The 14064-nt window shown below is 46.9% G+C and overlaps 1 protein-coding gene across 1 annotated transcript; it reads left to right on the forward strand.

Annotated features, from left to right (window-relative positions):
• The first annotated feature begins 1312 nt into the window (after positions 1–1312).
• LOC112890037 (MADS-box transcription factor 16) lies at positions 1313–5027 on the forward strand. The gene is made up of 7 exons (XM_025956861.1): positions 1313–1680; positions 1846–1912; positions 2051–2112; positions 2231–2330; positions 2774–2815; positions 4342–4386; positions 4518–5027. The coding sequence occupies exons 1-7, from the start codon at positions 1493–1495 to the stop codon at positions 4692–4694; spliced, it is 681 nt and encodes a 226-aa protein (XP_025812646.1). The 5' UTR covers positions 1313–1492; the 3' UTR covers positions 4695–5027.
• The last annotated feature ends 9037 nt before the right edge of the window (positions 5028–14064 follow it).

The raw sequence follows: 14064 nt of genomic DNA on the forward strand, positions 1-14064 counted from the left end.
GCAAGTTGTTGGTCCTCTTTTCTCTGTAGTCAGTGCAATGACCCGTCACGTACCAGCACCCGGAAATGGCACCATGAGCCCAATAACTCATGCCTGGAACTGGAAAGTGGCACGAAGGATTTCCTCTTCTGCTCACACAGGCCGCCGCATGATTGACCGAGCAGCTGCTGCGCTGCGTACCACCAACCAGCCAGGAAGCCCATCTGCCCATCTCGTCCGATCCTGCCCGGCGCCAAAGAGGCATCACTTGGATTCTCACGAATGGTTACCATGGTTTTCCGTAGATAGGTGCCAAAGCAATTAGATGGACATGACTAGTCATATGAGCTGCTCCTTTCTTTTTCCTGCTTGACTGATGGACAGTGGGAGTTCTTCCTCAGTTGTACAGAAGCATAGAACCACCTTGCTTCAGACTTGGATAGCTAGTGTAATCTTTTTGTCCCTGACCTCACATGTTTCAAAATGACATGGAAACATGGCTCTTTTTAGATTATGGATCTATGGTACATGAGCAGAGTGTTAGCCAGGTCAAGTTGCAACTAGGGGTCGTGGAGGATCATATGTAGTGGTTGAGTAGTATATAATGCACTAAATCTTGCTTCCTAAATAATAAAGACCTAAAAATACCAATTGTGGCTTTTAGAAAAATTGATTGTATAACATATGGCTTCGGGGAAAAAAACTAATTCTAGATTGTGAGATTGCCTTTTTGATGTGCAATGTACAATGGCACCCTCAAAACATCACCTCCCGAACATCCAGACAACTCCATGCTAGCTTATGATTCCAGTACCAAAGCAGGCAATCTATTTGCTTCTTACAGCTTGCTTTCTCTAGAAGCTGCACTCCAAGAGCACGTCATGACCGGGCCTGTCGACGTCTCCCTGTCTTTGGGGAAAAAGAGAAGAAGAGACCCGACGATGATCCGGTAGCCAAAACCGTGCTAACAGTTGTGCCCAAAAGCCACGTACAGCCCCGCGGCAGCCGGGAGGCACAGGCAGGTCCTCCTGAGCCGCGACCGACCGAGACCGATGGCACGGTAGAACGAGCCGAGAGGTCGGCCGGCCGGCGCTTACACCCTCGCCGCGCGCGTCACGAGGAGGAGCAGGCCAGCCGGCGACGGCTGACCGGTGTTCCGGCGCGGGCACACGGCACGGGCGGGCACGGTGCCCCACGCCTTTCACCGATTCGGCAGCTGCCCCCGTCCACGTCGCGCTCCACCGCTCGTCCTCCCCACCCCGAATTGCACACACGCGCCTTGTCCTTCACCGCCTCCCTCACACCACCGCCTCCTCCTCCTCCAACTCCTCCTTATCACAGCGCACTCGCGCGGCCTCTTGCCTCCCCCGTTCCCCATTTCCCCTTCTTCCCCATCTCGCTCTCTCGAACTCCTCTCCGGGCCTCTCCCCTGCCGTGAATCTGCTGCGGCTAGCCCAGCTAGCAGCTCGAGACCGTGGAGGAGGGCGACCGGCTGCTGGCCGAGGATCCCAAGATGGGGCGCGGCAAGATCGAGATCAAGCGGATCGAGAACGCGACCAACCGGCAGGTCACCTACTCCAAGCGCCGCACGGGGATCATGAAGAAGGCGCGCGAGCTCACCGTGCTCTGCGACGCCCAGGTCGCCATCATCATGTTCTCCTCCACCGGCAAGTACCACGAGTTCTGCAGCCCCGGAACCGAGTCAGTGCTATAAACCTCGACCGATCTCCATCTCTTCGTTGTATTTCTCCGCTACTAGCTCGCTGATTCTTCCTCACGAGCTGCTGCTCAATTTCACGCTGCTCCAGCTTGGTTCTGTGCATATGTAATCTCTCGATTGCTGACTTTGTTCTTGATTGATTGCAGCATCAAGACCATCTTTGACCGCTACCAGCAGGCCATCGGGACCAGCCTGTGGGTCGAGCAGTATGAGGTGATCGATTGTCTCCTTTTGTCTTTCCGTTCCCTCTCTTTTTTGCATCACCAAGCTAGATGCTTTACTCTTCACCTGTCCATGAGATGACGAGATCTAAAAGAAATTCTGGTGTTTTGCTTGGTTTGACTACTGCAGAATATGCAGCGCACGCTGAGCCATCTCAAGGACATCAATCGCAACCTGCGCACAGAGATTAGGTCAGCACGGGATCACTTTCCTCTTTCCTCTCTTTGGTTTCTCATGGGGATTTCTGAGCAAGATGGGGAACTAATTCGCAAAGTTTAGTTAACTTTGATACTTGATTTGTGTGTTTAGGCAAAGGATGGGTGAAGATCTGGACAGTCTGGAGTTCGACGAGCTGCGCGGTCTTGAGCAAAATGTTGACGCCGCTCTCAAGGAGGTTCGCCACAGGAAGGCGCGTACAAACCCTAATCTTTTTGTTCAGATCCTAGATAGCTAGATCTATCTCTTCTGCAAACTGATATCCTCTTCAGATCTCTGCATATTTCATGCGCCTTGGCAGATCTTTGTGTGTTGTTTCTTGATTTGTTTGTGAATGTTTTTCGCTGGTAGATCTGTGTGCGTTCTTAATTTCTTCTTGCGTGTCTTATTGTGTGTGAAGTAGTTAAGAGAAGATTTATGATACTTCAATTGGAGAAGATCGTATTGCTAATTTCCAATATATTGATGCATATTATCTATGTTCTAGAGTAAATTTCGTGTTTTTTACCTCAAAAAACAACATGTTGCACTGGTATTTCTTTGTTCTCAAAAGAAAAGGTGTGAGAGAGAATTGCTTATATGTTATTAACCTTATATATCTCTTTTGCTGATCCTTTTCTCAATTTGATTTTGCAGTATCATGTGATCAGTACACAGACTGATACCTATAAGAAGAAGGTAAGAAAACCAAGCATTTAGCAGTATCATGTGATCCCACACTCACTGTGCATCGATTTGCTCATACAAGTCAATTGGGCAATGCAAGTTTTTAAGAGTTAGCTACCCCCCAATTTGTCACCACATATATATCTGCACCGACCTAGATCTCCCGACGACCGTTGCCTTCACTTGTCACCAGTTTCTTAGTTTAGTCCAGTGGTCATGGTAATGTTTCAAAATCAGTTTGCGATTGGTCAAAGCATCACTCCTCTCTTTTTTAGTCTATATAGCTTTTTTTTTCATATAAACATATACATATTAATTGCTTCAGTTAAATGAATCATTTTCGACTTAAATAAGATATACGTAACTGAGAGTCTGCTTACCACCTCTTCCTGTCTATACCTTTCTAGTGCATTGGTCTACTTATCTATATATACTAAGAAAACCAGCATGTAGATCGACATGCAACCCCAACCACCTTCAAATCTTTGTACCTGCACATTTGACTCTTCAAGTAGTGATCAAAGCTAATATCTGACAGACACCACCACGCCTCGCTCAAACTGAGCCTTGCATGCTCTTGTCCAGTGTACACTAGCATGCATGTCTGTGCATTTCCACACGCAACTCCTCCTCCGTGTAAACTCGAGGCTCTACTCAGAGTAGCTCCACGTTGTAGAACTGCACTAGATCTTGGTCCATCTCATATGCTCGCATGGCGCGCACTCGTACACATCGTATGCAGCGCTGTATTCCTCAATCAATAGGCTCATTGGTCTCTGTCTTTTAGAAGCTACAATGAATTGAGAACCAGAAAGCAAAGGACAGCTAGTGTTGGGGCATCCATATGCATGCGTCTGCGTGTGCTTCTCCCGTTAAGCCTGCTAGCTTAGACAGCTGCCCCGCAGATCATATCGTTGCATGCTCATTTGGTCCCCCGGCTATCCGGGGAGTAGCATGTCAAACACTGATTTTTATGAAGTAGCACCACAGCATGATACACACGCAGATAAGTACCAAAGTGGAGGCTTTATGATTTGCAGAAGTGTGGAAATGGAACCCATTAGTATGGAGGTACTTTGGCTTTTGACCTCTGAATGTAGCCGTGCCACGACCATGCATGCATGTATTTTGACTGAAATAAACATGCATCCATCAGATTTTATCTAGCTAGCACGCACCTCCATCCCCACCTATGTGAAGGACACATATGTGTTGTCCATCACCCCATCAGATGCAGATATGTAGCTCCTCCTATTGTATACCATAAAGTACTTATACTGCAGTTAGAGCAATACATATAATTATTATTGCTACAAAGAACCTATTTTTCAGAGTTTTTTTACTTTAATTTGTGGATAAGCTTAGTTTATTTCATGCTACTAATAACATTTTCTCTTTAAGTAGGCTTAATTATACTTTATATACCATGGCGTACGTCACCAATGATTGTGGATCGGATTCTGTTACTCGATACATGTTGTGGCCGGTACACGACGACCTTGCTTAATACTATCCTGTGTGTGTACATGCGTGTGCAGGTGAAGCACTCTTACGAGGCGTACAAGAACCTGCAGCAGGAACTGGTACGTGCAGTTGTGGTTATTATTAGTATAAGCAACTCGATCGCGCTACCATCATCATATAATTAATTATTAATCTCCGCAGATCGTGATCTATCTACTTGTCTTGATCTAAACTAGAGGTGCACGTGCAGGGCATGCGCGAGGACCCGGCGTTCGGGTTCGTGGACAACACGGGTGCCGGCGGGTGGGACGGCGCGGTGGCGCTGGGCGGCCCCGGCGCGGCGGACATGTACGCCTTCCGCGTGGTGCCGAGCCAGCCCAACCTGCACGGCATGGCCTACGGCTCCCACGACCTGCGCCTCGGCTGATCTAGCTATCTAGTAGCGGCTTGTCTTGTGCATTGCCATGCGTAGCGTGCAGTGTCGCTGCACGCCAAGCAATATAATGCAAGTTCGTCACCAAGTATGTAACTGAGGTGGTATTGTAACGAATAAACTGATGAACCAGCTAGCCGCGTACGTGCTTGCTTCGTCCACGGCCCCAGCTCTTCGTGGTGCTTATTCTCATGTAACCGTTCGTGTGTTCTACTTGTGTAACATACGTGTGTCATTTATAATTGTATTGTATTGTATCGTATCGTATCGTGGTACAATGTATTGGTTGGTTGGTGTTCAAGAAAAAAACCAAGTATTGGTTGATTACTGTCAAACTTGACTGTTCAAATATAATATAATAGCACTACTATACTGTACATTGTGATGGTTGGCCTTGTATGCTATGGATCCTGGTTTGACATGCTGATCAGTGATCAATATTAGCCCTGCTAGTGGGGCGGGTCGGAATGGGTATTTCGGGTTGGGTATTTAGATGGGGCTTGTTTGGGTGGGTGGGAATGGGTTGTAGGAATTTGCGGGTCGGAGCGGGTTGGATATAATAGAATTGCGGGTTGGAGCGGGTAGAAGCGGGTCGGTCGTGACTCCTGTTGACCACACAACTCGGCCCCCCACCCCTCGCAAAACCTCTTTGCTGCCGCACGGGACTCGCAAGCCCCCGCACAGAACTCGGGAGACCCCGCCGCCATCACCGGCCGTCGCCACCTCCGCCCGTCCCACAGGTACACCTCCTCCATCCCCCTTCCCCATCTCCTTCGCATCACCCCTCCCCAGTCCTCCTTTTCCTCATCGGCTCACCCCATTCATCTTCTTGCTAGATCTGCAGCGGTTTGAGGAGGCTGCAAGGAGCAGTGGCGGCCGCTCCGTCCATCATCCCCGCAGGCTGCCCTTCCCGCCGGCCTCCCTTCTCGTCGGCCGTCCCCGCCGGCCACCGTCACCAACGACCTCCACTGCCGTCGGCGCCTCTTCCAACAGAAAGGTGCATCTCCTCAAGCTCCCCTCTGACCCTCCCTAATCTCTTCCTGAGAAGATCGATGCAACACATAGAATTTGCCGTGCCTTTCTTTCTTTTTTCCCTCTTTCCTGTGTGCCCTGGAAAGCAGTACTGGTACTGCTGAATTTTGGTTGGTTTCAGTTGGAGGATCGATGCAATAGATAGCATTTTTCCCCTTTCATAATATAGCTACGTAATGGCTTGCCTTGATATAACAGAATGATATGTGTCATGTGTGTTTGCAATATAATTATGGTGTGTTCCTGCACCTCTTTTTTGATGGCTTGGGGATGGTTGCTTCCATTAAATAAACATATTTTAAACTTGTTATACTAAATTTGGGATTGGTAAGGAGGTTAGGATTGCATTCATATGAATTCTCTTTAGTTAAATCTATTTGATATGGTGTTTTTAGATTAAGCTTTCTTATCTGCCAACATATGAAATTCTCTTTAGTTAGTGGTTATCTTTGATTATATCATTACATGCTAGTAACTTTGATGAAATTTTCGCTTCTTGTTCTCGTTGACTGTTGTTTGTAACAATATGTTCATGAGATTTCTTTTTACTATTGACAGATGTCTTCTCATCATTCCGATGCCTCAACCACCAATGACAACACCGGAAACAGTTCCTTGCAATCACCTTCGCCAAATAGGAGGTCACCAGTTTGGGAGTATTATGAGCCAGAATTGATTGACGAAGATGATGTATTAAAGGCATTTTGCAAGTATTGTGGATCAAAGATGACTACGAGAAGAAAGACAGGTACCACCAGCTTCCGGAATCACATTGCTGAATATTGTTCAAAAATCCCTAGTGAAGTTAGGAATAAATTTATTGCCACCATGAAGAAGCCCGTAGAAGGTACATTTCTCTTCAATTCCCAAAAAAGCTAAGAGTTAATGATTACTTGGTGCATTAGAGCGGAGATTCCTTTTAACAAATTTGATGATGAAAGCTTTGAACCGTGGATGGAGTCATTGCAGCCTACATTTAGTTGCATTGGGCGGCAAACCATTCGTAATGGTTGTGTATCTATGTTTGAGAGGATGAAGAAAGCTTTGCATAGTGAACTCCAGATGATTAACTCTTGGCTTTGCTTTACCTCTGATCTTTGGACATCAAATCAGAAGGTAGGGTACATTTGCTTGACAGCCCATTATATTGGGCCTGATTTTATTTTGAAAAAAGATAATTGCTTTTAAGGATGTGAAGTATTCACGTAGCGGTATAGCAATTGAGGAAGCGCTCATAAGATGTCTGATAGATTATGGCATAAAAGAAAAAATGTTCACGATAACACTTGACAATGCATCTAATAACAAGGTGTTATCGCCATATTCTGGACGGGCCAAAAGTGGGTCAAGGAGCAAAACGGGCCTAGGGAAAGGTGATGGTAGGATTACAGATCGGGTCCCGTACGGGTGTTTGGGGCCGGTAAAGCCGTGTAAACTCAGGCTTAGGCAGTTAGGATTCGTGTCGTGTTTGGTTAGGGTTAGTTAAGGAGAACAAGTCTACGGACTATAAATATGTACCATGAATAAACAAGAAAAGAGATTCATTCATCAACAACTCACGGCGCATCGCCTCCCCTGTTCCAGGGTTCTTCATCGGGTAAGTGCCATGTTGCCCCCTGATCACGCTTCGCGTGATCGGGGGGCGCATTGCTCTTGCTTGTTGTTTCATGTGTTGCTCGTTCTGAAGCCTTGTAGATGGCGAGTAGCATTAGTTATCATAGCGCGCATAGAGTAATGTTATTCTTATGTCATGATCTTGCTCTGTTCATTGTTCTTGCGTGTCTCGCGATCATTGCACCCGTTCATGGATGCAATGATCGCGTCTTGCTTTATTTTTATTGATAGATCCAATCTGTTATGGCTAGTTCCTACTTGTCAGGGATTTAGCTTGATATGTGCATGATTAGGCCTTGCAAACGAGTTGAAAGTTCCGGCAATACGTTAGTATCAGATCTTAGTCTGCATAGAGGGTTCTTTAAGGAATCAGCTCTTTAGCTGTTCTTAGGGTCTCTGTTTGGATGTTCGTTCTGATGCTTTGCGTATTCGTTAGGCTCAATCACGTGTAGGACGTTCCGATTGTGCAGTGAGGGCTTAGCCGTCGTAGATTGGATTAGATTAATATCTATAAAGCAAGTTTCATCCCATTATTATATACATATGTTGTCTGACCCAAAGATCCGATCCGGTAATGCTGCAATCGGCTCCTTATAGCCGATACCGGGGAGGAGTGATGAGCCGATCACGGCTCGGACTGATTTTTACAAGTGTCTGTGCTTACAGGAATTTCACAAATCACACCTTCCTGATCAGGTACAGGATCAGGTGGCACGCCTAGCAATTCCAAGCCAGGGTGTGCGCCAGATCGCTGGGCCGTTGACCGAGGGACCGGGGCCCACCAGCCGTCCCGGAAGCCTCCCGGCTCCTCGTGTTGCCTGCCGCTGCTCGCCGGTGGGTTTCGATCGACAACACAAGGCAGCATGTGATCTCTTGCAAGAAAGTGGAAAGGCTGACATGCTGTTTGGTGGTGAGCATTTGCACATTAGATGTTGTGCTCATATACTGAATATATTAGTTCAAGATAGAATGAAAATTGCTGGTCCTACAATAGAATTGATAAGGGATTTGGTTAGGCATGTCAATTCATCACCATCGCGAATTCAAGCCTTTAATGAAATTGCTGAAAGGGAATGCTTTCCCACAAAAGCTGGTTTAGTGCTTGATATTCCAAACCGTTGGAACTCAACACATGGTATGATTCTAGAGGCAGTTGAGTATAAGATTGTGCTGAAGCAATACACCACATCATAGCAGCAACTCTTTCCAACCAAGGATGAGTGGAGCAAAGCCGAGTCTATTGGTAAGTTTCTTGGAGTTTTTGAAGAAACTACAAAGGCATTCTCAGCTGATAGGTTTCCAACCGCACATTTGTTTCTTGTCAATATACTTTACATCCACCAAGCTTTAAGAAGTCATGCATGGCAACATCAGGTCATGAAAGAATTGGCAAGAGCAATGGATAATAAGTTTGATAAGTATTAGGATGGCAATTACAACATGGTCCTTGTTATTGCTACCATACTTGATCCAAGACGCAAATTTGATTTTCTAGACTTCTTCTATGAAAAAGTATGTGAGAATTTTGTTGACATTGAGTTGAGCATAAATTTGGCTAAAGATTGGCTGGGCAAATACTTCAAAAAGTATCAAGAGGTTATAAGAAGAAATGGTACAAATGCAGTACCTCAAGTTGATGTGTCTAACAGCATGGTGAGCCGTTCACCAGTGCTAATGCAAGGCAAGAGAAATTCATCGGAAATTTGATCAGTTTAGGTCTCAGAGAAGAGGGAGCTGGGTAGAAAAATCAGAACTTGATGCCTATTTGGAAGAAAAACCAGTGAGAGAAGATGAAAATTTTGAAATCTTACTGTGGTGGAAGACAAACTCCAACAAGTACCCCATGCTGTCAGCTATGGCACGCGATGTTCTGGCTATTCCACTCAGCACCGTTTCTTCTGAACCTGCATTCAGCTTGGGTGGTCGGATTCTTAGTGACAATCGAAACTCAATGACACCACAAACTCTTGAAGCCCTAGTTTGCTGCAAAGATTGGCTGTACAAATATCCAACCAATGAAGGTAATTTTAATTCACCCATCTGTACAAACTCTTGAAGTGTAATTTATGTTGTACCTTTGCACCTGCAGCCTACCTGTACAAACTCTTGAAGTGTAATTTATATTGTACCTTTGCATCTGCAGCCACCTGATATATTGATCTTTGTGTGTGTGCGTGCAGTCCAAGAGCAAGTCATGAGAAGCTGAGATGGCTCCTAAAGATACAATAACATGATCGTTTTTCTCTATTTTTCTTACTAGCGTCGGTTAAACATAGCTTAGGTAATGAACAAAAGTGTGCCGGGGAATGTTGCAGGAAGGTGATAAGCGTTGGAGGGCATTGTTTGGTTTTATATTTTGGTAAGGGAGAGCATGCTTTGTTCAGTTGTTGTAATAATTGTCTCAGAGTTGATCCTGGTCATATAGACACTGGCCACCCGGTGGCAATATGTGGCATGATGTCATTCAGTATTGGTCATATAAACTGAAACCAGAAGTGACCCGGTATATATGCCTTGCTTGTATGCAAGGGCCCTTCTTTGTCTTGTAATGTCATTCTTGTATGCAAGTGTAGCTATAGGTTACCCATTTGAGTTGGTTAGAGTTGAGCAATTAATTATTAGGGTGGGGTAGGGTTGGGTATATAAGTGTATTAGTTTTGGGTGGGGTTGGATATAGTGCGGGTCACACGCTATTCAATATCAGAAGCAGCAGCACACCGATCCCAACAATTCAGTCCATGCCTCGACCGCCCCATCACGGGCCCGAAATATGTTCACCTATCGGGCCGCCCGTCGTTGTAAGGGGCCGCCCGTCGTTGTAAGGGGCCGCCGGCCGTTCGGCCTCCTTAACTGAACGTAGTTTTGGGCTTTGTCAGGACCTAACTCAATACTAGTTGGGCCTGCGGCCCAAATACATACCGTCATTTTTTTTCTCCAGCTCTTTTTTCTTTTTTGATGAGAAAGAAGGATCCTTTTACTACCCCATGTGCTGTTCATCAAGCATTAATCGTTTTGCTTGCATCTGAACGTCGAGTTTTGGTCAGACTTACCCTTAATAAAAAGAGGATATTCTGATGATCCACTCTACTCCCTAGGCGAATGCGATGCTACTTTGTCGGCCTACCCTACTCCTGCTTGCTTTGGAATCCACTAGGCTAGTTGATCCAAAAAGAGAGAGAGAAATGCAGTTCGAAAAGAAACCATGGGGAGAGACAGCAAGAGAGACAACCAGGGTCTTTTCGGCGCCGTGTGCTTTACTGTCATGTGCCACGCAGAATGCCGCGTGCCTTCCTAATCATGCGAGCCGATTAATCAACACCGTGTTGATTGCCCGCGCCCAAGCAAATATTTCTAATAATTAAAGAGAAGGGGCAGAATGGGACGGACTGGGCTTTGGGCTCAAAGGCACAAACTGACCGGCCGGACTTTCTGCAAAAGGGCCCCAACAAAGGTGCATGGGCCGACCTGCCGGCCAGGATAATAATCAATCAAATTTAAAGACGGCACCACATGACCCCCAACATCTTCCAAATATCCCATCCCCAGCAGAAAGCGGTATTTGACACTTTGTCAGTGATGGAGATACATCATACTGCATTGAAAAAATTGAAGAACTTTTTTTTCTTCTTAAAAGAGACGGTCATGCTTGCGTTTCTTTTGACCTCGGCTAAACAGACGGCCTGTATTCAAACGTAATTATCACGAGATCAGAACACTTGTCTTTTCCAAAGAAACAAGAGGTCAGGGTTCAGGGGCGCAAGCTGACATTACCTCTCCCCGTCCATCAGAGATCTTCTGCTCAAATCAAGGCGATTCAGTAGTTCTCTTTCGCGGCGGCGCCACAAGTCAATGTGGTAATCGGAGCCGGGCCCACTGGTCGGGGGAAAGTGGCCTTTCCATCCGAGTATGCTCATCTTTCAGACAGTGACCCGAGGAACGATGCTACCTACTATGGGGCCTTACGCATTGGCAATCTCTGGGGAAGCTGCATATATCTATCGGCACTACTAGCAAGGTTAGGAAAATAGATTGTTAGGATTTGGAATAATGCTTGCTTATTTATTTAGATATGCTTACGCACAGTCTCGATCAATAATCTTCTTTTGGTAGATGATGGCTCTTCATCCTCAGACGCTATAGCTAGAGAGATATATGCCGGCTTTACACACAACTAGGTTTGAATCCTAACAATTAGGAAAGATACGCATAGTATACGTGGTCAATCAACTACTTCCTCTGTTCCAAATTATTGGTCGTTTTAGCTTTTCTAGATTTGTAGACTTTGCTATTCACCTAGATATAATATATATGTAGATGTATAGCAAAAACTATGAATACAGAAAAGCCAAAACGACTAATAATTTGAGAATACCTGTAGCTGCAAGAATTTTGATTTGCTCAACTAAGCAAAAAAAAATCATGCCAATAGAAATGCAAGAAATCATAAGTGAAGGAAGAAGAAAAAAGGTTCAGATTGCATCATCAAATTCCTATACTGCTATGAGATCCTCCACTCCTAGCAGTGGTAGACGACCAATGCAGGGTCCTGAAGTTGTAGCTAGTGTCTGCTGCTTTTAGGAGTAACGGCATCGCTTCGATGCTTGCTTGATCATAGGATTAGGCGACGACGGAGTGGGTACGGGGAATAATCGAGAAGGTGGCTGGACTAGTGCCGGGCACCAAAGCCGGCCGTAATTTGCGGCAGCTAGCTGGAAAAAGGGGGCGGCCTCGACAAGGTAGCCGACAAAACGAAAGAAGCATCCATCCGGCCACCGCGGCTCGTTAATGGCTTAATTAATGAAGAGTTACAGTGATGTCATGATCACATACAGACAATACGCGTACAGCGCCATAATTAGGTCAGCAGCTGAACCTATCGCTTTTTCCATCAGGCTTGCTTGCGCTTTTCATATCACACCAAGAGGAGAGACGAAATTTCAGAGTTTAATTCAAAATAAACTTCAGCATTTTTTTTCTTTTTGAAAATAAATTTGAGCCTTTATAGTTGTGGTAACGTATTTGAGTAAGAACTAGGTCGAACAATTACTGGATAACAAAATGTGTTCGTTTCAGAAACAGAAGGAAGATGTTAACAGTTGGAGTGCGAATTGATGGTGACTGTCCATTCCTGACGAGCCGTCCGGGTTCCTGACGCGCGTACTGAACTGGATCTGGCTTTGCCGTTGCCGGGCGCGCACGGGTGTCAGGCGAGTTCAGACGGCGGACGGCGGAGAGGAGAGGACCACGCAGCAGCTGGTAGGCTGGCTGCCGTCTGGCCCCGGCCAGGCAGCAGCAGGGTAGCACAGCAGCAGCAGCCGGCGCAGACTGGCTCGCTCTGCATACGCCTGCACCTCCACGGCCCCATCCGATCCAACGTGCATTGGAAGCTCCCCTCGCCTGTGTCTCCGTTCGAGCTCTCGCTCTGACCTGATGGCCGGCCGCCCATCCATGGCGAGACCCATGCCCGTGCAAGCGCAACTACTAACCCATTCAGTTCAGTCCAGAGGCACCTGCAGCCGCAGATGGCTTGGGCGCTGGGTGTGTCCGTGTGGAAGTTGTGGTCGATCCATCGCCGGCGCAGGGGTAGTACAGAATCGCCTGTAGGTGCTTGCGTGTGTGCACTGTTCCATGTAAACGAGCACGCACTTGCAACAGTGTTCCAGTGCGGCGTCGTGATGCAAATGCAATGCAAGCCGGTAAATTTTGTCTCAGGTAGGTGCAGCGCAGTGTGCAGTGGGTGTGGGTGTGGCGTACTCTCGGGACGAGCAAGCAGATGAGCGATGATCTAGCTACATGCATATTCTGTTCCTATACATACACATGCATCTAGAGCAATTGTAGCATATCCAGATGGCAATATACTTTGTCGAGTAATAAGCTAACAATCAAACCTTGGTTTTTCTGCAGCTAATGAGCTAGCTAGTAGTAGGTGGATAAGCTCCAAGGAGAAGAGCAGCACAGTGCTCAGTCACGTGTGTGATGTAAGTACAGAGAAGCACTGTTCTCTATGATCCTTTTTTAGAAATCAACTAATTATTAAGCCTGGCTGCAGATTAACTGATCCCAAAACAAATATATACGCACTCTTAAGTCTTAGCTAGTACCAGGAAGCAGCTAGCAGCAGTACAACTGTTAGGCGCGCGCGGCCAAGGGTAGCTAGCCATTGACGCAGGTCATTAAGCAAGCTTGACGCCAAAGAGGCCGGAACAGTACAGTCGAGTGGCCGTCAGTTGCAGGCTGCCTCCCATCGGCAAGCACTAGAAAACACCGGGTACTCTATCTATCGCCTCGGTCCTGACGAGCGAGGGAGCGCTGAAAGAAAGCGTCAGGGGTCAGCCAGCCGCTCGCACACTGCCCAAGGCCAGCTCCGCCCTCCCATAGCGACGACGCCTCGCTCTAACCTAGTAGCTAGTAGCTAGCTACTGCCCCTACTAGCCTCTACTCCTCCTCCTTCCCTAGCGGCGGAGCAGTACATGCCATGCCTGCTGGCTGCTGCCGCGCCGACGAGAGAGAGAGAGAGAGAGAGAGATCCTCCATGGATTAAGCAAAAGCAAATTAGTTAGTGGACTAATTAAATCGCTTAGTTTTATTCGGGCGAGCGGCGCGGGCACATGCGTATTGACAAGGGGAGGGGGCGGTTTTGTGCGCGCATGTGCTGCGCGGCTGATAGATGATCGCTGAGCTGAGCGGCCGGCTGCGCGAACGCGTCAATGTGTCT

Source organism: Panicum hallii, chromosome 4, assembly GCF_002211085.1.
Source record: "Panicum hallii strain FIL2 chromosome 4, PHallii_v3.1, whole genome shotgun sequence".
Lineage (NCBI taxonomy): Eukaryota > Viridiplantae > Streptophyta > Magnoliopsida > Poales > Poaceae > Panicum > Panicum hallii.

Coding starts and splice junctions, on each gene's coding strand:
- LOC112890037 (XM_025956861.1), top strand. CDS start 1,493: ATGGGGCGCGGCAAGATCGAGATCAAGCGGATCGAGAACGCGACCAAC. Junction 1,913..2,050: donor TGTGGGTCGAGCAGTATGAG/GTGATCGATTGT, acceptor TGACTACTGCAG/AATATGCAGCGCACGCTGAG. Junction 2,816..4,341: donor CTGATACCTATAAGAAGAAG/GTAAGAAAACCA, acceptor ATGCGTGTGCAG/GTGAAGCACTCTTACGAGGC.